This window comes from Ictidomys tridecemlineatus, chromosome 6, assembly GCF_052094955.1.
Source record: "Ictidomys tridecemlineatus isolate mIctTri1 chromosome 6, mIctTri1.hap1, whole genome shotgun sequence".
Taxonomy (NCBI): Eukaryota; Metazoa; Chordata; class Mammalia; order Rodentia; family Sciuridae; genus Ictidomys; species Ictidomys tridecemlineatus.
In genome coordinates this window covers 3,389,940-3,414,247 of record NC_135482.1, presented here as the reverse complement: position 1 = coordinate 3,414,247, position 24,308 = coordinate 3,389,940, and the positions used below count along the sequence as shown (strand labels likewise).

The 24,308-nt window shown below is 57.6% G+C and overlaps 1 protein-coding gene across 2 annotated transcripts in view; it reads left to right on the top strand.

Annotated features, from left to right (window-relative positions):
- Fbln1 (fibulin 1) overlaps positions 1 to 23,743 on the top strand; it is a 71,542-nt gene extending 47,799 nt beyond the window's left edge. For both annotated transcript variants that reach the window (XM_078052544.1, XM_078052546.1), the window contains exons 15-17: positions 7,393 to 7,535; positions 9,297 to 9,428; positions 22,977 to 23,743. In XM_078052544.1, coding sequence (XP_077908670.1) covers positions 7,393 to 7,535; positions 9,297 to 9,428; positions 22,977 to 23,116 — 415 coding nt within the window. In that variant the 3' untranslated portion in view covers positions 23,117 to 23,743. The remainder of the gene's footprint in view (positions 1 to 7,392; positions 7,536 to 9,296; positions 9,429 to 22,976) is intronic.
- The last annotated feature ends 565 nt before the right edge of the window (positions 23,744 to 24,308 follow it).

Sequence of the window (24,308 nt, the reverse complement as noted above, 5' to 3'; positions counted from 1 at the left end):
CCTGCACAGAAGCACTGCTCACGTGCCAAGAGCACAGCCCTTCTGGCCCCGCGTCCCCAGCTGACCATTCAGTCTCCCAGACCCCTCGCTGACCATTGGCTCCAGCCTCCAAGCCCAGCAGGGCCCCCTGGAGGACTAGTCTGGTCCTGACGGGTCTAGTCCCCTCTGGAACCTTCCATGGCATTCTTTCCTAGCCCAGGAAGTCTTCCTCCCTGGAAACTGCCTGCCGCTCCCGCCTGTCTGGTCTCTGTCCCTCTCCCAGCTCCAGCGTCCTGTGTGTGTGGGGGGGTGCCGTCCACTTGCCAACTGCCACTCTTCTCAAAACCCAGGTCAAGGGTCACACCTCTCAGGAAGCCTCCTTGCTCGGTGCTCCCTGCCCCAGCTCCCTGTCTGAGCGCTTAGCCATTGCCGTGTCGTTGACCTCGGGGCCCTCACTGGCCCAGGGGCTTTTTGATGGTAGGGACTGTGTTTTTTCACTAAAGAAGGAGCCTAGTAAATATCGGAACATACAGATAGACGGACGGACGGATGGGTGGGTGGAAGGACGGCGGGTGGGGGGGTGGATGGTGGGTGGGTGTTGGGGGCTTGGAGGAGGTGGACAGATGGCATTTTAAGGTGCAGTTCAGGTGTCCTCTGTTGAGGCCAGCAGGGCACAGGGGCATCTGGTCGTTCTGCTCCGTCCGTTGTTCATCACCCTCCAGGTGGCTCAGGCCCCAAGGAGCACTTTGTGTTCCTAGAACTGTGAAGCTGGGGCCCTTCGGGGGCCTCACAGGCCACCCAGCGCTCTATGTGGCCAGCATCCCTACGCACTGTCCCCAGTGATGCGTCAGCTCCGCCTCACTTGCCTTAGTTTGTGGAACCGCCTGCCTTGTAAGGGGGACGGGGTCACCTGAACGCCTGGATTCCGACCTCTGCCCTGCGGCTCCTGGGCTGTTGAGGAACAGGCCTGGATCGTGCTGCTGAGAGGCTGATGCACAGAAAACGGGGCAGGCGCTTGAGCGTCCCCGTGTCCTGGGCTGGCACTATGCTGGATGGGCCATCGCCGGCAGTCTCCAGGCCCAGCTCATGGAGGACTTTGACGATTCCATGAAGCCACACCCAGGGAGGTGCCTGGTGCTCGTAGGAGCCTGGCGGGTGCCGGTGCTGGCAGCTGTTGGAAGGTAACCAGACATTCCTGTGCTTGTTGTTTAAATGAGGGACGCAGGTTCCAAGGGCTTGGATGTGTCCAAGGTCACTGACCCGTGGAGCCACCGCCTCTGCTGGCTCCTAGACTGTGCTTTTCTGACTGTGTCACTGTTGTCAATCAAACTCCCAAGGAGAAATGGGAAGGACGATGCTTGTCATCATGACAGTGGTGACAATAGTGACAGTGACAGCTAACACCGAGCAGGGCCCTGTCCCAAGCATTCGGCTCATTTCATCCTCATAGCGGCCTTGGGAAGCAAGCAGTGTTCCCCCAGTTCACACCCAGGACATGGGGGTGCAGAGAGGTTAAGTAAGTGCCCCAAACCCCAGTGCTGGTGGCATCTGGTGGCATTCCACTGCCCACAGCCTGGTCCAGGGCCTGAGCTCTGACCCTGTCGTATGCCACCTCGCCTTCCAGGAAGGCGGCAGCACCGCTGGGAGTAGTTGTCATTGGGCCTCATCTCGGAGCTCTGGGCTCAGTCCCCTTCTGTGAGTCCCAGGTCCAGAGCAGGACACTCTCCTGGTGACAGAAGGAGGCGACGGGCACAGAGCAGCGAGCTGCGAGATGAAATAGTGAGTGCCAGGCGAGTCGCAGAGACACCTGGAGGACGCAGTGGCCGGAGCGATGGTGGCTCTAGGCACCGCTGCTGGAAATGGAATAGAAAATGGGCAGGAAAGTGACGGTAGACATTCTGGAGAAGAAAGTCCCAGAGACGCGGGGACGTGAAACAGTGCTCCGCCCAGAGGAGGGCGCTGGCGAGCTAGTGAGGCCGGAAGAATCCCTGTGCACGGAACTGTTTTCAAAATCCCAGGAAAACTAATGTCCACTCAGGACAACCAACCAGCAGCATAAGGTCAAATTCCGTTTACTAGTTTCCACGATATGGTAGCACAAACTCGGTGACTGCACAGAAACTCACCGCCTCACCATCTGCAGGCCTACAGTCCAGACTCCTGCAGAGGACCTGAAACCTGGAGGCCAGGACTCCTTTCTATCCTGTGGCTCAGCAGCAACCTTTGGTTTTCCTGGGCTTGGAGTCGCACCACCCCAGTGCCTGCCATTGCGGTGGCATGGTGTGCTCCTGTGTGCCTTTGATTTCACATGGTCCCCTTCTCATAAGGACGTCAGCCACACTGGATTCCGGTAGGACTTCATCTTAACTGGTCGAATCTGCAACGACTGTACCTCCAAATAAGGTCACATCTGGGGCATGAAGGGCTGGAACTTTGGTGTTTCTTCTTTGGAGGATCACGGTTCAGCCGTGTGTTCCTTCCTGCGAGTGTATGGGTTGAACTGTGTCCCCCTCAAAATCCACCCACGGAAGTCCTGACCTCCAGTATGTCTTAATGTGACTTCACTTAGAGACGGGGTCTTCAGAAGTAACCAGGGTGGAAACAGGGTCATCTGAGAGGGTCCTTATGTGGGGAGGACTCCAGGAAAACATGCAAGGACACAGCAAGAAGGCAGAGTGCTACAAGCCGAGAAAGGGGCCTCGGGAAACCCACCTGCCAACCCCAGGGCCTTGAACTGTCCGTCTCCAGGACAATGAGTGTCTGCTGTTACACCCACTCTGCGATACTCTCTTACAACAACTCCAGCAAACTATACGTGCAGTTATTATAAGGAAAAAAATTAAGCAGGACCAGAATGATATCCCTCTGGATAACGAAAGCACATTAAAAAAAAAACATGCAGAGAATTTGAAAAGACTAATATTCTATCTTTGAAACAAACTAGAAGTGCTAAAGTGATCAAGGTACGGAAGAAGCAGTGCATTAGAATTAGGATAAACTGAGAAATGCGGTCGTAGACTGAGGACATAATTTTAAATATTTTTAAAATAATTTCAGAAAGAATAACCTAGGAGAAATACAAAAGTTAATAAACACTTAAGAAAAACAAGTTGAAATGAACAAAAAATTTTAAAAATCAAAGGAAAAATAACAAAAGATGTCTTTTCAAGAAGGCTTAGAGAAAAAAGTGTCGATTCAAGATATGCAAAGCAGATCAATCATACAGATGACAGGAATCTCTGAGGAGGAAACCCAAAACAGAAGAGGAGACACTATAAATGATAAATCAAGAAAACTTTCCATAAAGTAAAAAAATAGATTTGAAATTCTATATTGAAAGAATGTACCACATACCTGAGAATATCTGTCAACCCAGAGCAACCAACACCTATTCTAGTAAAATTTTTGGACTTTAAATAAAAGGGAAGAAAAACGTGAACATCTGGACAAAGACAGAAAGTGATCCTAAGGGGGAAAGAAAATTAAATAGCATACGTAGGGCACTCAAGAACATGTAGAGCAAGGATTTTATACCTAGCAAAACTGACTTTGTAAATGAAGACCACAGGCTATTAGGAACATGCAAGCACTGCACAAGTGATTATTTGTAAAATTATAACTAAATGACCGTTATAACAGAAAGAGTTTGTATGAATTGTTGTATAGCTTAGACAACGGAGAGGTAGCACTTTAAAACCCAAGTAGAAGAGAGAGGACATATCAAAGAAATTGTTTTCAGTAATTATGTTAGTGATGATAATTTGAGTATCTCCTGTGTGAAATGTGGGTTAAATGAAATGAGTAATTAGGGGATATTCTGTCATTCTCTGTGTCCTTGAAAATTGGGATCCTGTTGTGGAACAAAGAAGATTCTTTGGTCATGTGGAAAAGCTTAAGCTAAAAACCATGTGATCCTTACTTCAAATTGGAAATATCAGCGTGAACTCATGTTGCGTTTTATGTATGAAAATGTCCACTTACGAGGCCTAGGAACAATGACCAATCCAGGGCCACTGGGCATCACCAATATCCTGGTTGTGGTCTTCAAATACAGTTTTCTGGAAAAAAAAATGCAGAATTTCTTGGAGCGATGACTGAGTCCAGGTCTTGGCAGTAAAAGGTCAAGATGAGGCTGGACACCTTGTCCTCTCAGATAGCCAGAAGCCTTCAAGAAGCACTAGAATCAGGCCCAAAGGACCCAGGCACCATTTCCCGATTGGACAAGGATGGAACATTTTGCATTTTAACAAAAGGATGATAGTGACAATGGATCCAGTCTCATCAAATTGGTTCCAATCACAAGTTTACACTGGTGTGTGTGTGTGTGTGTGTGTGTGTGTGTGTGTGTGTGTGTGTGTTTTCTTTGGAGAATGATAAGAGTTAGATCATGATCCTGAAAACTGGAAAATACAAGGAAAGAACCAGTATGGGTCTTGCTTTTCCTCTGTGAACTGTTCCCCCTGGTGACCACACAGCAGTAGCAGGTGAGGGAAGGCATCTCAGGAAGTAAGCCAGCCAGTAAACAAGAAGGAGTGACCACCAACATGAGCCACCACCCAACATGAGCCATGATCCACCATGAGTCACCACCCAACATGAGCCACCACCCAACATGAGCCACCACCCAACATGAGCCACCACCCAACATGAGCCACCACCCAACATGAGCCACCACCCAACATGAGCCACCACCCAACATGAGCCACCACCCAACATGAGCCACCACCCAACATGAGCCACGATCCAACATGAGCCACGATCCAACATGAGCACCATCCAACATGAGCACCACCCAACATGAGCCATGATCCACCATGAGTCACCACCCAACATGAGCCACCATCCAACATGAGCCACCATCCAACATGAGCCACCACCCAACATGAGCCACCACCCAACATGAGCACCATCCAACATGAGCCACCACCCAACATGAGCCACCACCCAACATGAGCACCATCCAACATGAGCCACCACCCAACATGAGCCACCACCCAACATGAGCCACCACCCAACATGAGCCACCACCCAACATGAGCCACCACCCAACATGAGCCACCACCCAACATGAGCCATGATCCAACATGAGCCACGATCCAACATGAGCACCATCCAACATGAGCACCACCCAACATGAGCCATGATCCACCATGAGTCACCACCCAACATGAGCACCATCCAACATGAGCCACCATCCAACATGAGCCACCACCCAACATGAGCCACCACCCAACATGAGCACCACCCAACATGAGCCACCACCCAACATGAGCCACCATCCAACATGAGCCACCACCCAACATGAGCCACCATCCAACATGAGCCACCACCCAACATGAGCCACCACCCAACATGAGCCACGATCCAACATGAGCCACCACCCAACATGAGCACCATCCAACATGAGCCACCACCCAACATGAGCCACCACCCAACATGAGCCACCACCCAACATGAGCCATGATCCAACATGAGCCACGATCCAACATGAGCAACCATCCAACATGAGCACCACCCAACATGAGCCATGATCCAACATGAGCCACGATCCAACATGAGCACCATCCAACATGAGCACCACCCAACATGAGCCATGATCCACCATGAGTCACCACCCAACATGAGCACCATCCAACATGAGCCACCATCCAACATGAGCCACCACCCAACATGAGCCACCACCCAACATGAGCACCACCCAACATGAGCCACCACCCAACATGAGCCACCATCCAACATGAGCCACCACCCAACATGAGCCACCATCCAACATGAGCCACCACCCAACATGAGCCACCACCCAACATGAGCCACGATCCAACATGAGCCACCACCCAACATGAGCCACCACCCAACATGAGCCACCATCCAACATGAGCCACCACCCAACATGAGCCACCACCCAACATGAGCCACCACCCAACATGAGCCACCACCCAACATGAGCCACGATCCAACATGAGCCACCACCAAACATGAGCCACCACCCAACATGAGCCACCATCCAACATGAGCCACCACCCAACATGAGCCACCACCCAACATGAGCCACCACCCTACGTGAGCCACCACCCAACATGAGCCATGAGCCACCATCCCCGTGAGTCGGCAGCTCTAGGCCCTGGGCATCGACAACCCTGGGCATCGCAGGAAGACAGGCGCCCAATCCCATGTGCCCTGAGGAAGATACACCCCCTGGAAGACACCAGCTGAGTGGTCATCGTGCAGGAAATCCAGAGGACAGGGACACAGTGACCTGCACCAGGAGGAAGCAGATGGCCAAGCCCAGGCTGCAGAGCCTCTTAGCTCATCAGTGTCACATACTTTCCTTAAAAATATTTTCTCAGTTGTCGGTGAACCTTTATTATTTATTTACATCTGGTGCTGAGGAGCGAACCCAGTCCCTCACACGAGCCAGGCAAGCGCTCTGCCACTGAGCCCCAGCCCAGCCCTTTAACTGCTTTGCATCCTTTAACAGATAAATTGCGTGGAAAATAAGAGCTGGAAAAGAAACCTAGAGGTACGTTAAAAAGAACTGAAAGGACAGCGGGCACTTATTCACGAGCAGGTCTAGATGAAAGGTCTAGAGGCCTCTGCTACCATAGAACCATCAGGAAACCCGGCTGGCTTGCCCTGGGGCTCAGCCGGGGACTGCTTGTGGGACAGAAGGGTTCACACTGGTCTGTGCCTGTGAGGCAGCCCAAGCACCTGGCCACGCCCTCTGTCTTGACTTGGGTGATGATTAGGAAGACATTTGCCTTCAATCTGATCTCGCTAGACCCTCACTTTGGGTTGCTCTCGTATCTGCTCATTTTATGATAAGGAGGTTTTAAGAATATGTCTGGAGCGGAGCTGGGATGTGGGTCTGTGATTCCCTGGGTCTTGGTCCCTGAGGGAGCTGAGGTCCTCTTCCTCTTGCTCCCAGTCGCACGGTGGTACGGATTTCACGTCTTCATTCTGGGCACTGAGTCCGGCACTTTGTACATGCTGGTGACCCGCTACTCACCCAACTGTGGGCTCCCCAGGGTAGGGAGCCTGTGTCCCTTGCTCACTTTGGTGCCGGTGCACCTGGTGCCCTGCAGGCACTAGGCATCGTCTGCTGAGCCAGCAGCACGTGAGTGCACCGTGTGGCGAAGGCACTGAGGCTCGGTGCTGCCGTCCGTCCCTCTCAGAGCCCTGCTCACTCACCGCCAGGCAGACGCAGCTGCAGGGTGTCTCCTGTGTTTGGCTCCAGTCTGCAGGAAGGACACAGAGCAGCCCGGCTGCAGAGGCCGCCACAGTTCCCCACTGGAGCGTCCTCTGGGCCAGGTGCTCCCTGGCCTGGCCACCTGCTGCTGCTCCCTGGGTCTTGGTCCCCGTGGGAGCTGAGGTCCTGACTTTGCCATCAGCTGCGTGTGCTGTGGTTCCCCTCAGGGTCCGGCAAGAGAAGACGGACACCGTCCGCTGCATCAAGTCCTGCCGCCCCGCCGACGTCGCTTGTATGCGGGACCCCGTGCACACCATCTCCCACACGGTCATCTCGCTGCCCACCTTCCGCGAGTTCACCCGCCCTGAAGGTGAGTGGCAGTGGCCTGGAGGCTCCAGACTCCCCTGGAGGGCCTCCCTCTGCTTGAGTAGAGAGCTGGGCCCTAGAAGGCACGGTCAGGGCCGAGCCGAAAGCATCTACCCACCTTCCAGCCCAAGCCGCCCTCAGAGCAAGGTCCTTCTGCAAATAGCCACAGTGTTGCTCCTGTGCCGAGCTCTGTGGAGTCAGGAGGGCTCTGGGAGGAAGTGACCTTTGTGCTGGGGCCCAAGTGGTGGCTGAGAGGTGATTCAGTGAAAAGCCCAGAAAGGGCAAGGAGGCCACCAAGCCCGGTCACAGCTGGCAAGGTCTGGAGTTGAGTGGGACAGCATGGGCATTGAGGACGAAGCCACGTTGTTTGGCTGGAGTGGCAGCCGCATGGCAAGAGATAGGCTGGCGGAATCGGCAGGGATCAGCCTGAACTTGGAGCTGGGGCTTCACCCTAAGGCTCTGGGGAGCACTGAGAGGCTGCAGCTGGTCAGATTTGCAGGAGGAAACATGGTCCTGGAGCCTGGGACGACGGCGGAGGAAGCGGCACCTGGGTCATGTTCCCACGCCCGCGCCCGCTGTCCAGGGGCCTCAGGGTGCTCCGCACACCTGCCTTCCTAGCGCGCTGCCCAGGCAGGACAGAGGCTGGCCCATTGCTCTGTGGCCCTCACACCCGGGTGTGCAGCCCTGTGCTGGGGCTGGCTTGGTCCCCAGCCACTCTGCCACTGTGCAGTCTCCAGCCCTGGCCTTCAGAGGCGCTCACCATCACCAGGCCACTCCGCAGACATGCACTGAGCCCACATCAAGCTCTGGGGACACCAGGGATAGAAGATCCTTCCTCTCAGAGGAGACTTCCAATTGAGCCAGCCAGGGCAACCCCGGTGCTGACACTGTGGCAGGACGGTGCAGGGCTTTGGGGATGACAGGGGAGACCCCCAGGGCCGAGCTGCCTCAGGCCGCAGTCCCCGCGCAGTCCTTCCCCACTGGCTCCAGAGAAGGAAGGAGCAGCATTTCACAGGGGTCTGGACTCGGGCTGGAGGCTGGTGACGCTGGCTTTTCACCAAGCCACACAGCAGGGCTCCCCAAATCCTCACGGCCAGCCAGTGCCGACGTGGGGGCTGGTGACTGCAGGGTGTTGGATGTGGCTGGAGACGCCTCTTAGTACCTTGGGCCCAGGAAGTCCAGACCCTGAACTTCAGTGCTGAAAGGACCTTAGTGGTCACCCAGTGGCCCTTTACTTTAGGTATGGGGAAACTGAGGCCCAAGGAAGGCTCCCCCAAGACCACCAGGAGTCAGGCTGGGCTCTGTGACCAGTGGCTCCCAGGCCAGGGTGGCCTGGTCTCTTCACAGTGGTCTAGAGATGGACCCAGCCACACAGCCCAGCCTCCCCAAGGAGCGGTCTCTCTCCCCGAGTTGGTGTGCACAGGAGAGGAACCAGCTTGGGCCTTTGGTGTCCTCACGGACCTCCTGTCCCCTTCCCCAGCTCCATAAGTGCTAGTAACATTCACTAATTACTTCTCAGTGGACACCACTGTGATCGGCTTCCTGGCCTCAGGGACATCCAAACCTCTCCAGCCCCCAGTCTCCCTGCTGATGGAGCCGCCCAGCCTGTGACGTGGGGCTCGGGAGCTCCACCTTTCCACATAGGGCGTCCGCAGCTTCAGGGACGTGGCCTGTGAACAGTCCCTTGTGTTGGGTGCTCATTACTGGGGCGTCACTGGGGTGGGCCCCGTAGTGCACCCCTTCCCATCCAATGCCCTCTCTGCAGAGATCATCTTCCTGCGGACGGTCACGCCGCTGTATCCTGCCAACCAGGCTGACATCATCTTTGACATAACGGAAGGGAACCTGCGGGACTCCTTCGATATCATCAAACGCTACATGGACGGCATGACCGTGGGTGAGTGGCCCTCCCCGGTGCTCCAAGGATCAGCCACTGCCCCTCCTTGTGCTGTTGGGCAGGAAGCCTTCTCTGGACCTGCCCGGCCCACACCTGAGTCTCTTTTCCAAGCCAGTCCCCTCCGCCGTCCCTTGGGACCAGCCTGCAGCCCCCTCAGTCTCAGCCTGAGGCACAGCCCAGCGTGGCAGAGCCTGCCCTGGCAGTGCCCCTGGCTCTCCATGGGAATTCTCCTGGCCTCCACCTCCCTAGCTGTAAAACAGGTGGGTTAAAAGCTGTGGCCTCTCACAGCTGTGACCTCCAAAGGCTGTCACTGAATGGGAGCTCTGGCTCAGGCTCAGCATGGCCCCATGGTCAGTGGAGCCCTGGGGTTTTACCCTTGGAGTCTCGGGGAGGAGTAGCAAAGGAAGAATCCGAGGGCCTGGGCTCCAGTCTCGGCCACAGGGCTACTGTGACTTGTGGTGTGACCTTGAACGTGTTCTGTCTGCTCCCCAAGTGTCCGCTGGTAATAGGTCCAGGCCTGGCCACTGCCTAGAGCCCCTCTGGCTAGGCAGCCACTGTGCTTCCTCCCTGGAGATTTGGTGTCTCTGGAGCACCAAGGAGACCAGGGCAAGGACAGGAGTTGGTACCTGGGCAGAGAACTTGGTAAAAGGGGCAGGGGAAGGGGTGAGCTGGGCACAGGAATGGCCAGAGCAGACACCAGAGGGAAGTTAGTGAACTTGGGAGATCGTGGACTGTGCCCTCCCGTGGAGGTGGGGATGCTGTCAGCTGCTGGTCAGGGGGATGGGAGGGGACGGGGCAGAGCCCTCCCTGTCTCAACCATGTCTGAAAGCACATCTGAAAACACGCTCAGACCACGGCACTCGGCAACACGCTTCCTGTGGTCCACGGAACCTGGCCTGAAAGTTACATCTCAAAGAAATTCTATTCTTAGGGAATGTCACCATCGGGTCTGCCGGTTTGGACTTGGATTTGTACTAGGAACACTTTCCAAGCAGCTGAGCACACCCCCTGCCCTCACCTGGGCCTCAGTGTCCCCATTGTGAATGGGCATGGGAGCCGAGGGCTTCTGAGGTCCTGACCAGATCGGGAGGCTTTGGAACGTGGGCTCCAGGTGGCGCTGTTGGACCTGGAACCTCACGCCTGCCGCCCCCAACCTGACGGTTGTTAAACTGGCCGTTAATCCCTCGTTGCCAAAGAGCCATTTATAGCAACTTTACAAGCTCTTAAATGGGTTTGCATGTTGTAAACATGACTGAGTCGTCTGGGGGTTCCCCGCCCCAGCCTCCTCCTCCGCTAGTTGGCAACGGCAATAATTAGTTAATTACTATTAATGGTGTGTTAGCCCTCGCCGGGACTCCAGCAGGGCGCAGCCTGGCTGTCAGCAGTCGTGAAACCGGCTGCTCGCCCCAGAGCCACTGCCCGCTCTGGACCTCTGTTTCCCCCTTGTAAAATGACCTGCGGGTGTGGCTGTGATGGGGCCTGGCCCCTGGGTGGCTCCCCGCTCTGGGAACCCTAGTGGTTTGGAATCACAGACCTTCCGGTTCACCCCTTCACTCCTTCCCAAGCCCTCCTGGCGGAGACCACCTCACCAACAGCTCAGAACGGCCGGCCTGGGGGATACGGAGCCTCGGCCTGTGGGGGCTCTTGGGGGCGAGTCCCTGGACATTCTTGCATCTTCCGTTCCCAGCTAAATCCTTCCTGGGGTGACCCAGCCAGGAGGTTGGGCAGCAGCCAGGCCTGGAATGACACCACCAGTGCCCTGGGGTGCCGTCTCTGGCCACATCAGCATCCCAGAGGGACCACCCTGGGAGTCTTCGTTTCTCGGCTTCCCATGCGCTGGGGCAGAACAGCCAGCCGTGCGGCCCCGGAGACCCCTCCCCCAACCCCCTCTAGAGGGGAAACCGAGGCCCAGAGGGGCAGGGATTTGCTGGTCTTCTACCAGTGACTCGGGGCACCGCAGGCCATGGAGCGGCCCCCAGGGTGGGGTGTGAGAGGTGACCACAGGTGTTCCGGGCAGTGGGCTTCCTGGGAATGGAATGTGGACCCAGCCACACAGCGGCCGTTCCCCTCGCTGCGCTTGGTCACGGGTGCCCTGGTCTTTGGAATTCTGGGCTGGGCCATGGGGAGGCCCCAGCCCGGTCTTGGGAACGGCTCCTCCCGAAGCCCTGCCTGCCAGGTGGCCCTGTGGCTCCCCCCTCACTGTGTGCAGGAGGTCCCATCTTGGTGTCTCTGGAGTGTTTCTGGCTGCCTCTCACCCTGGGCCTCTGGATGCGACGTTTCTCTGCTGGGGCTGTCTTCCTTGGGACCTTCACCGTCCACCTCTTTCCTCTCTTCTGCTGCCCAGAGCCACCTCTGGGAGCTTCCCAGGCCCTGGACCTCCCTGGCACACAGCTCCAGGCCCGTCCACCTGGCAGGGTGGCCTGCTGGACTGGAGCCGGCATGCAGTGCCTGGAGTGGGCTTCCCCCTGATGCTCCTCTCCTCTGCTGAGCCTTCCCCCTTAGTTCTTGTGCTCACTCACATCACTGCCCAGGATGGGGCAGGAGCCCTTCCCTTGGGCCAAGGAGGGAAGGGAGCTAAATGACCGCATGAGCCTGTAACTGAAAACCGCAAAGCCGGGACATCTCCAGACTTGTTCTGAGCGCGCTGCATTCCCAGGCCCCATCTTAGACGGAGCCTGGGTGTCGACTGAGGGGGAGAAAGGGTCCCTGGACACTCAGGCCTGCCATCTGCTGCTCCCTGCTAGGCCTTGGGAGGCTCCTGAGCCCCTTGAGAACCCCCAGGCAGCTCGGCCACCAGCAGCACACGGCAGGGGCACCTGCCTGCCCAGGGCACTGGCTGGATGCCTGCCAGCTCCAGGCCATACCCTGGGTGGACACTGAGGACCACCAGGGGCTTCCTGAAGGAGGCAAGGCCAGGCTGAGTCTCCACCCGTGGGCAGGAAGGACGTTGGTGAGCTGCTACGCAGAGGAGCTGATGTTCCATGATGGCCAATGCCCTGTGCTGTGGGTCACCCCTACTCAGGGACGCAGGTGCAAGGGCCAGGTGGGCATGAGGCTGGCAGACCAGAATGGGCCTGGAGCCCAACCTTCCAGAGCTGGGCTGGTGCCAACTAAGACCCACTGGCTAGGAGTGTGGGTGTCCCAGGAAGTCACCCGTGGACAAGCCTGCAGGCCCAGTGGCCGCAGTGTTCACCCCCCTCAAAGTCATAGGAGGTCAATGCCCCGAGACAACCAGGACCCAGGGGAGCCAGACCTTCGGCTAATGCAGTCTTGAAGCCTCTTCCAAGGGATCCAGGGACTGCGCCGGGCGAGCGGCTGTCCCTGACAGTGCCCCTGCATTCCTCTCTCCCTGGCTGACAGTGAAAAATGAAGAATGCGTTTCCTCTAGGGCCTGAGGGGCTCCCGGGCCTCAGAGCCCTCCTCAGCCGTCTCGGGGTTCACCCTTGGCTCTGCAGGGTGCAGGCTGTGATCGGGGAGCTCAGAAAACTCTGTCAAGTAACAGCTTCTGGGTGACCAACGGGGATCTTTGAACAGGATGGTGCCAGCTGCATGCGGCCAGCCTGGGGTGGGAGGACAGGCCCCAGGCCCCTGGGCACCCCTGCTGCTGGGCTGCAGCAGGTGCAGGGCCTCAGGCCCCTTACCACCCTCTGCTCTCTGCTTCTCAACCGCGCCCCTGGTGGAGAGCTGGCTTGGCCAATGTTTCTGTGAGACCAGGAGGAGCCGGGGGGTGGCAGCTCGAGGGAGTTTTCCACCTGCGGCCTGTGTGCACATGGCTCGACTGGCCCTGGGCCTTTGGGTCAGCAGCTGTGATGGCAGACGTGATGGTGGAGCAGTCCAAGGTAGGGGGCTTCTCGGACCGGGTAGTGGGGGTGCGAGCGAGGATGGAGGTTAGACTCCACTCCAGGCCAGTGTGGAGTCCCGGTGTCCTCTGGTCTCTACTGGCCGTTGTCCACACTGCTGGCATCTGCTGGCTGCAGTTTGTCCAGGTCCTAGCCACAGAGCATCGGTAGTGAAGCAGGTCCTTATAAACAGCCTCATGTGCAAGCTTCATGTCTGAGAAGACGTTCAGCCCACTCCGCTGGGCACCTCGGTCCCATCTGGTGAGCGCGTGAGGCTGGAGGTGGGCCTGGTGGCGATGGCCGAGCACTTAGGTGTGTGTGCTCAGGTGGGCGAGTGCCGAGTGAGCGCCACCGCCTGACTCTCCCAGAGGCTGGCAGTGTGGAGGGCAGGCAGAGTGTCCCCTAGACGGGAGAAGGGGACATGGCAGTGTGGAGGGCAGCAGGAAGGTCCCCTAGAAGGGAGAGGGGGACGTAAAAGGAAAAGCACCTTTGTACTCACTGCGTGGGGACCCCACGGGGCAGAGGCAGTGCCCTCCAGGTTGACCACTCTGAAACGACAGCTGTTACTTTTCCAGAGTGCCACCGGAGGGGTCACCTGCCCTAGCTCACAGATGCAGACTCAAAGGTCACACAGTTAGTGACAGCCCCTGGGCTGGGGCTGGATTCCTCAGAGGACTGGTGGGCTTCAGTGGGGCGGGTATGGCCTCTGCTGGGAGCCCACCTGTCTGAGGTGCCCAGGGGCTACAGGGAGCCACCCCAGGAGCTGCCTGTCCTGCCCTGGGCTCCCTGGCTGCCTGCCCTGGGCCTGTTTGTGGCACAAACGTATTTGTTCAGGGCCTCGACGGAAGGGGGAGCCCCAAGCACTGGGCAGCACAGGACCTGGCCCCGAGAGTCAGTGGGGGTGGCCTGTCCTTGCAGCTGCCACCCCTGAAGGAGGAGCAACATGGTGGCTCTGCTGTGCGCTCCAGGGGGCTTCCTGGTGCCACGCTGGAGGAGCACCATGGGTTCCCAGCCCTGCCTTCTCAGTCACCCTGGGTGGGACCACTGTGGCCCCAGGGGAGACGTAAGGCCACACTGGAGACACCTGCCTCTCAAGTGAGTGACGGCACTTGCAGCTGGGCTGGGAGACTCAGGCCTGGGGGCATCTCAGAATCCTGTCCCCACACCTCTGTGGTCCCTGGGGAGGCACAGGGACATCCTGGGGACAGAGCCACAGGTGCTAGAGGACAGGATGTTGTGCCACAGGGTGGTGCAGGGTCACTCCCAGGTGTCCCCGGAGTCAGGGAGGATGCAGAGGCCTGAAGTGGGGAAGGAGCAGTGCTCTCGACCCACAGTCGTGGATGCCTGTCCCCTGCCCAGGCGCCGAGCAGCCTGGGTGCCCAGCCATCAGGAGTCCAGCCATCGGGCAGCATGGGGAACCCCTGGGCAGGTGCAGCCAGGCTGTGTGGACAGAGTCCAGGGGTGACTCAGAGCAAGCCCTTCAGGTGGCCTCTTGACAAGTGCCGCCCTGCACCCAGCACCCCTTGCCCTGGACCCGTGATCACTGCAGCTGCGTCTCGGGCCGGCAGCCCCCTACCCACCTCCATCCAGGCTGCAGGATCCCGGGGGCACATTGCTGAGCCACTGAGGTGCCTCTGGCCTCAGCCGTGGACTTGCATGTGCTGAGACGTGCCCAGCCACTGGGTTCCTGAAGCCAGAAGCCAGCGGCCCCTCTGGCTCTCCTGATACCACAGCCAGCCGCTGGGACTCTGCAGAAGTCCTGTCTTTCCTGTCCGTCCTGCCTTCTGGCTGGAGAGACATCCCCACCTAGGCCTGCCTGCCCCTCTCCTCTGGAAGAGGGAGTCACGTCTGTCTGTCTGGGTCACTGTGCATCCCTTACAGCAAGCAGAGCCCGACCCCAGGCCCAGCACTTGGGGGTGCCCAGGCTCTGACCTCTGCTGGCTGGCCCCTCCGGCCCCACCTCTCGTGCCCTATCCGCTCCTCTCCCCTCTGTCCTGCTCCACCCACTCGGCCGAGCCCCGGCTCTGGCCCTCCCTGGACTTCCGCCCTGACCTTCTCCTCTTTTTCCTCTTGGTAAACTACTCACCCTCAAAGCCCAGGCCAGCCATCACCTCTCTTGGGTGCCCTCCACACCCCTCCCCGTGTGACATTTGCCACCCCTTCTCTTGGACCCCGTGGCATCCTGGGTGAGCCTCTGGGAGCTCCTTCCCCCATAGGAGCATGTAGGCCCTGATCTAAGGGTCGTGGCAGGGACCAGGACAGACAGAGGGACAGACCTGAATCCCTGTGTCGCACCCTGTCATCCCGAGTGTGGGAGCTGGAAGTGTACCGTGCTGCGTGGCCGTGGTGAGTGCTGCGCAGAAAGCAGAGCAGGGGACGCCCGCGGCGTGGGGCACGGGTCAGGGGACCACTCAAACGGCGACCGCCCAGTTGCTGGGGAGACGGGCCGGGCAGCTTGGAGGAAGAGTGCTCCCATAAGAGGGCACAGCCTGTGCCAAGCCCCTGAGGCAGGGCTGAGCCTGCTGGGCCAGAAACGCAGCCAGGAGTGGCGGCCCTGGGGAGGCGTGGCGCCACGGGCAGGTCCTGAGGCGGGGGACGCAGTGCCCTGGCTTCCCATGGAGCAAGGAAGCTGGGAGCCTCACAAGGGTTTGGAGAGAAGGAGTGAGATGACCGACACCTCAAAGTCTCCCTGTGGTCACTGAGCGGCTCCTGCGACAGTCCTGGCCCCCGCGATGGGGTCCCGTGGGAAGGGGGAAGTAGGCAGGCTCAGGATGTGATTGGAAGGCGGTACCGGGTTTTGCCGACGGGGTGGATGTGGAGTCAAGCAGGGCTGCGTGGTTTGCAGCCCGAACATCTTCAGACTAGAGCTGCCAGAGCTTGCGTGGGGAAACTGTCAGAAAGGTGCGGAGAGGACCGGCCACTGTGGACACGAGCTCTGAGCACGGGCAGGGTCTGTGAGTCTGTGTGATGACCGTTGGTTACAGCCTCGAGCGTGGACTGGCTCGCTACCACGGGGAGAGGGTGGGAGAAGAGGGCCTGGGCCCTGGTGCTCAGAGGTCGGGGATGAGAGCAGGCAGCAGAGGGACATCGGGTGATCCTGGAGCACCGAGAGACGGCATTTCCAGGTGGGGCCTTGTCAGATGAGGACTGAGGACGCACCGTGGTGTCCAGAACCGGGGGGCCCCTGGAGCCCCGTGGAGGGAAGACTTGCTGAGTGGGGGCACCAGGGCTTCTGACGCCTTCTAGAAATCTGCCATGAAGAGGGCAGAGACGTGATTGTGCCCGTGGGAAGGACGAAGGTCAGGAGCAATGCCAGAGCCAGTCACAGCCTCCTGAGCTTGGGGCTCGACGTTCACTCACGTTGACGGGAGGAGCGGCCTCTGCGGGGTCCCCTCCTCCAGTGAGGCCCCTTTGCTTGTTCCTTGTGCACACAGAGCAGACACGCCCACAGTCCCCCAGCCCAGAGCACCTCGTGGACCTCCCAGCCTCTCAGGCTCCTTGGATCCAGTGGGACGATTTGTGACCCCCTCACTGCTGCTGCTGTGAACCTTTGCAGAGCCTTTGGTATCCACAGGCAGTGCACCAATCACTCCCGATTTTAAACGATGCGCTCCACCAAGGCCGCGGCAATAGAGGCATCTGGGAAGAATGAGAAGGGAAAAAGAAAAAAAATGGCCCAGGGATGATATGAACCCACACTGGAGTGATTTACCTTCTCAAGGTGGACTCGCTGGCTGCTTGCGGGAGTCCTAATCCCACGGGGCGTCCCAATCTGAGGAAGGAAGCATGTGGCTTAACTCTGGGGTGGCACAGGGCAGGACCCGGCCCTCCATGGCCTCTGGGACATCGATTCTGAGCCAAGCTGATCGGACTTGTCCTCTGAGGCCCCCGCGTGGTGGCAGGACCTGGGGTCGCAGTGTGGCTGGGGCACAGTGGGCTGGACAGGGCTGGGGGGCCTGACCAAGGTGTGTCTTCCTCCCTGTTTGGCACAGGGCCCTGCTGAGCTTCAGGCAGGGCGGAAACTGGACTCCACAATCAGGGTCATGTTCCAGAGTCTGGCTCTGACCACAGTGGGAGGGTGTGGGGGGAGGAGGGGCCTGAGAGCCCAGGTGGACACGGGGTGCACGGGGGCAGGGCTGAAGGACAGCTGCTCTCGGACACCTACCAATGGGACAGAGCTCCCCAGCCTTAGGAGGGAGCAGGGCCTGCTGGGGTAGACTCTGGGGAGCAGGGCCTGCTGGGGTGGACTCTGGGGAGCAGGCTGGAGTCCTGGGAGGGAGGTGGGTTTCTGTGGTCATCTGGGGAGATCCCAGTAGGTCAGTGATTGGGTCTAGGGCCCTGGAGGATCCCGGCAGGAGGACAGACAGGGATACAGAGGAAGGGGATGGTCTCTTACCCCTCCCATCTTGGCCGACGATGTGAAGGAGGGTGCATCAGGGAGACCCTCCCGAACACCGCCAGGCTCCCCCACCCCCTGTGGCAAGGCTCGGTGGCCCGGGGAAGGCTCAGTGGCCTGGGGCCTGGGTTCCTTCTCCCCGCCTATGGATGCTCAGCAGCCCGCCCACCTGAGTCCCCTGAGAGCCACAGACGGTAGTGGCCCCTGCCATGCCCCGTGAGGGGAGAAAGGCAGGCGGGTGGGCCGCGTGGCCACAGGCGTGGAAGCCCAGTTCCCACAGGAAGTGGGAGGGGAGGCGCCCCCTGGGCTGCTCTGCTTTATTTAGCCGCCGGGTGGCTGTCCCCTCCACAGAGTGGGGGGGCACGTTCCTAACCCTGTGGCCTATGGGATGGGCTTCCCTGGGGCACACTGGGTGGCAGTTGATGTATAAATATGCAGAAGGGACACCCAACCTTCTTCTGGGCCATTGTGCCCTTTCTCGGGGTGCAGAGGGGGCAGGGTTTGGGAAGCCCTGGGCACCTCCCTCCGTGCACCACCAACTCCGAGCGCCCTGAGTGGGTGGTGACTCTAGAAAGCGCGGTTCCTTTCTGCCACATTTGCCACACATTCGAGACTCAGGCGGGGTGTTCTGAAAGCACCCTGAGGGTCACATCACAGGGTGACGCGGGGACAGGCCATGGGTTGGGAGGAGCTGGGTTCTGGGGACCACCCCACTGGGCTGGGCTCCACGGCCCTTAGCTTGGAATCTGGGACAGGCAATGGGGTCTCCAGAGCCCGGCGGAGGATGGAAGAGGCCGTGGGCCGCAGGCTCCGTGCACTTCCTCACTTCCTCTGCCCCCCGAGGTGCAGCCTGTTTCCCAGCCCAGCCGCGCTCTGGTCTGTTGCTCTGCAGGTCCAAGCCGAGTACCCCTGACCCACACCCTCACCCTGCTGCTCCAAAACCCGACAGTCAGATGCTGACACACCGCCTTGGGGGAAATCCCACACCTTCAAACTTTGCTTCTTGCACCAAATTATAGGAGCATTGAGTAGGTGACCGTCAGGCCATAGGTGAGGGGTGTGTGGAACACAGAAGAGTTTCGTGGTCAGACATGGGAGCCGTCCCCAAGATACCGCACCATGGAGGCGGAAACTCAAAATCCAAAGCCTTCTGCCCCCACCGGTTCCAATGAGTCATCCTCTACTGTGCCCACGACAGTCCTTTCTGTTCTCCCCCTTGCTTATCAGTCTCAGCCTCCAGGGTCGGTGACTCCCATCCAGGGAAGTTTTCTGAGATCTGGTGACTGCTTTCCAGTGCCCTTTGTGTGTGCAAGCAAGACTTCACAGGAGTCCTCTGAGCTCCTGGCACTCTGTTCCAGCCCCTCCTCCCACACCTCCTTCCACCCTGCCCGTGGCTGGTAGCGCACATTGGCACCAAGGCTGGACGGTGAGGACTGGCTCTCTTGTTGCTATCTCCCTCCAGGTGGGCAGCAACTGAAATCTCGGTGACTTCGGCCGTTGGTCATTATTTCCCAATACTTTCATTTATGGGTGGTACTTTTATAAGTGGTGCTTAGTGTGAATTTTGAGTCCATCCATTCTTTCAACAACCATTTTTGGAGTGCATCAGGCAGAGCATGCCATGTTCTAAGAACCAGGGACACAGGAGTGGCCAAGAAAAGCAGTGCCCGTGGCCCAGCCTCACCTGGTGGGGGAATACCATGACCAAGGAGACAGAGGCCTCCCTAGTCTGATCTCAGAGGGAACAGTTTCTTTTTCTTTGTGCAGCGTTGACATGTGGCCTTCAAAGTCAGCCAATTGCCTTTGGAAGACAGGTACCTTCCCTGGGCATGAGAGCTCATGCAGTGTCTCGATTTGTCATCTCATTTGTTAAAGTGCTTCTGACAATCCTGCACTCTCCACCACACTGGGTAGAATCGCAGAGTCCTGCATTGGAGGCTGGACTTCAGCATGGTGCCTGCAGGAGGCCACTCAGCTGGCCAGCCTGGAACCACCGAGAGCCGGCTCTAGGTTTCTTTATGGATCCGTGTCTTGAGCGAGTCAGGGGTGGGGATGGTGCCGAGAGCCCCGAGGCTCATCTTTATCATTTCAAACGGGTGATGGACAGCAAATACAGCTTCAAGGGGCAGAAACTGGGAGATGGCTTCAGGGGTCACAGATGTGGCCACGGACCCCAAGACGCAATGACATTCTCCTCTCTGGACCTGTGCTGTGTATTCAGGATCCCGGATCCCAGGGCGACAGCTGGATTTACAAAGCAGAGCCAAGACACCAGGGTGAAATGCCCAAGGGGGCCTACGTTTTTCTACTGGGGAAGTCTTAATTACATCTCGAGGCGGCACAGACACCCGAGGACCACCAGCAGCCCAGACCCGGAGCAGAAATGCCAAGGACGCGCGTTCGGAAGGTCATCCAGGTGGAACTCAGCACCACGTCCTTGTTTCCTTTTTCCCCCGAGCCTTTGGGCAGGTGAACAGGTGGCACGGGCAAGCCAGGCGTGATGGAGCTGCCCCTCTGTCCTGCATTTTATTGCTAGAGTGGCCAATCCCAAAACATACCTCACCCAGAGAGAGCTCTGTTGACCCCCCTCAGGACCACGTTTTATCTTCCTAGACCAAGGAGGCTCTGCGGACTGGCTCCCCCCCCCTTCTTTCTTCTCATTTAATCTCATTCGACATTCATGGCTGAACTCCTGCCGTGTGCGTGCCCGAGTCAGAGCCTCACCGAGTCGCTCAGGCTGCTCCTGAACTTGCAATCCTCTTGCCCCAGCCTCCCAAGTAACTGGGGTCACAGAGGAGCACCACCCGCCGGGCTCTACCTGCTCACTTAGCTGAGCACCTGGCCCCGTCGCGTGCGGGCCGTCTGAACTGTGGGCTCTGTTGCTGAAGGTCCCACATGCAGCCCGGACAGCTCGGATACAAACAGACGTAAACTGAAATAGGTAAACATGTAAATATAACAGCGAGGGTCGTTATTCAGGATTTTAGAATGTTTATATTGTCTACATGTTTCAACGCAAATATTTAGTTACATAAGCTATAAATATTTTATATCAAAGTCATATTTTACAAACTGAAAGGGCTGGGGATGTAGCTCAGTGATAAAGCACCCCTGGGTTCAATCCCTGATACCAAAACCAAAACCAAAAAAAAAAAAAAAACCACAAAATATATTTTACATATAATTACATGCAAATTTATTAATTATTTTATAGAAAATGTTGTGACATTTATATATTAACTATATATATTTATGTATTTTAAATAACATATATTTATTATAATAATTACATATTCTCCATATTCTCTTTTTTATTTTTTTTATCCAGGGATTGAACACAGGGGCACTTAACCACTGAGCCACATCCCCAGCACTTTCTCATATTTTATTTAAAGACAGGGTTTTGCTGAGTTGCTAAGAGCCTCGCTAAGTTGTTGAGGCTGTCTTGGAACTCACAATCCTCCTGCCTCAGCCTCCTGAGTTGATCGGACCTCAGGCGTGGGCCACCGTGCCCAGCTGAATAATTGCACGTTCTTATTGTTCATTAACACGTGGAAGTCAGAGTGGACAGGCAGCTGCCGTGACGGTGCCTTTCCTCTGCCCTGGGGTGCTCCACAGCCACTTGACTCTCTCCTTGGAGCCACATTCTCTGAGTGCCAGGAAGGGCAGTAAGGACCCCCTGCCCCCCGCTGTGCCCAGACAGGTGAGGTCAGTAGGGGGCCCAGGGTGCTGTGGCTGGTGGGTGCCATTGTCAGCCTCCGGCCTGGGAGAGGAAAAGGTGATGGTGGAGCGACGGGGGCATGAGTGAGCCCACCCTGACCCTGACAGGCTGGCCCAGCCCAGGGAGGGATGGACTCCAGCGCCCTTGTCCTCAGACCCAGGGCAACCGAGTGGCCACAAGCCACGCCCCTTCCCTGGAGCTGAAGATGTTCGTGACAAACCTGCCTCATCATGGGGAGGGTCGAGGGTGGGGAGAGGTTGCCGTCAGCCTGCAGAGGCCTGGGCTGCTCTTCCCTGGAACTAGTGCCCAGGTCTGTTGGGGAGCAGCCTGGGGTCCCCCCCTGACGGCTGGGCAATGCACTGTGAAGTGTGCCCAGATTCTCCTTTGGAGCATGAACTTGACGTTCTTGACATGGACCTGCTGCAGGTGCAGGGGGCCTTCATGACCCTCAGTCCTCCCAGGCCTCTGCTGCCTGATACAGGCTGTCCCCTGCACTTCCTGAGATTGTGACCGCCTGGGTTGCGGAAGCCAGCTGGGGGTCAGAGTTGGTACGGCCTTGAGGCTGCTGTGTGGTCTGGCACTGGCTCAGGAGCTCTGCTAACAGACGTCTCTCCCCATCTCCATTGAAGTGACGTTGTGTTGGAATCTTGCAATCAGCCATGGAAGTTGGCAGGTGGTTCAAGCAGAGAACCAGCTCCTAAGCAGTTAATGCTGGAAGGTGTGGGGTGGAGTAGGAACTCTAGAGGCCATCAGCAGCCCTGCACGCTCTGCCCCAGGCCTGCAGGTGTGGCTCCTGGGCTTCCTCTACAGGAAGGGCGTCTCCTCTGGCAACCTGTCCTGGTTCCCAGCCTTCCTCACCTCCTCCTCACCCCTGTTGGACCTGCACAGACTCCTGCGGGAACACAGCACTCCCCATTTTCAACCCTAGATTCCCCCACCAGTTTTGGAAGCAGGGCTGATAGTTGTCTCTGGGGCACTGTGAGGAAGGCATGGGGTGCAGAAGGCGAATTGCAGAGCCCTCCGGTCTGCAGGAACTGGGCTCTGCACTGCTGCAGCTGATGCTCGGGGACATGACTTGGGCATTTGGATCTTGCAGGCACATCCCGGGAGTCAGGGCTGCTCCACCGGGAAGAGGGGAATCCAGGGCCCTGTGATCCTCTAGTCACACAGGGAAGAGCCTCTGCTGCTTTTCTCCCTGGGTCATAACTGGGCATGGGACTCAGGAGGAGAGGGACAGGGCCTACCAGGCGTCTACTCCATGCCAGCCCTTGTTCTCAGTTCCTTTAGACCCTGTCTGGTAGATGGTGGTAAAGCAGAAACCCAGGCTCCAAGAAGGCAGGAGTGGCACTGACCCCAGAGCCACCGGCCTGCAAGGCCCACACTCATTGTCCCGGCCACGTGTGATGCAGGAAGTAGGGGGTCCACATCCGGGCCCCTGAGGGGAAGCAGAACCAGACTTGGAAGGGAATGCTATCGGGGGACTTCGGGGCCTGGGTCTCTTCCGCCCTGACACTGCTCCAGGGAAAGCCTCCTACACCTTCTCCTTGCCGCCGTCCATGGTAACTTCCAGCACACCTTTGCTCTCTCCTCAGGTGTCGTGCGCCAGGTGCGGCCCATCGTGGGCCCTTTTCATGCCGTCCTGAAGCTGGAGATGAACTACGTGGTTGGGGGTGTGGTCTCCCACCGAAATGTCGTCAACGTCCACATCTTTGTCTCTGAGTACTGGTTCTGAGGGCTGGTCCACAGGGCAGCCCACATCGTTGCTGCAGTGACCGCTGTGCCTGTGTGACCCCGAAGGCATTTTTAAATGTTATGTGTTGGTTTGTAGCATTAGGCCAATATGTATTTTGCTGAGCCAGGTGAATAAGCCCATCCGATGTACTCTGGTGTTTAAATAATGAGTGTAATTGCTCAGCTGTTTGGCTGAAGACCTTGCTGATGTTTTTAATGCAAAGGTTAGATTTTGTGCCTTTCTCTGCCTGTGGACTGGGCCTTGGTAAGAACTGAGGAAAGACATCTCTCAAAGGGGCAGCCAGTCCAAAATCCAAGAGAAGGCCCAATTATATGAAATTTGACATTTTGGTCCTTTGACACCAATCAGCTTCTGTGTTCTAAGTTCATGGCTGCTGAAGAATAGCACATACATGCACAATAATTTCTCCCCAGAAGCAGCCTGACAGAACGCCTTGGGGATACTTAGAAGGTCAACTGCAGTCCTGTTGAAACAGGGGGGTCTCTTGGTAAAGACACAGGCTGTGGTGTTTGGTGTGGCCTAATGTGGTCGCCTGGGGACAGGCTGGGTTTCTCTGTACCCTGCATCCTTTCTCACAGGTGGGAAATAAACAGCTTTGCCATCCTCCTGATGGCCTGTGTGTGGAACTCTCTCTAGAACGGGGCTCCTGGTCTGGGCTGGGGCTCAGTGGTAGAGCGCTTGCCTAGCATGTGTGGGGCACTGGGTTCGATTCTCAGCACCACATACAAAAATAAATAAAGATATTGTGTCCATCGATAGCTAAAAAAAGAAGGAGGAGGAGGGGGCTCCTGCTAGCTCAGGGGTCCTTCAGCAGCAAAAGGACAGGAACTGTCCCCCCAAGAGTCCTTTCCCCCTCCTCTCAAGCACAGACCCCCTTCACCCTCGGGACACCTTCTCATTCTCGGCAGCCTGGACCCTGGCCCTGGCTGAGATGGGGACCTCACATGCAGCGTGGCCCCAGCAGGTCTCCAGGGGCCGCTGGTGTTGCAGAAGGCTATTCAGACCTCTCCGACCCTCAAGGACGCGAGTCCAGCCTCCTGGGGACCGCGGTGTTTCGAAGTCACTGTGTGAACACTGTCAGGCCAGGCCAGGCCTGGGGAAGGCCGTGTGGGGCTGGGCAGACAGGGAGCCATGTCCAGTGACAAGGTCAGCACAGGGGATTCAGCAGCTC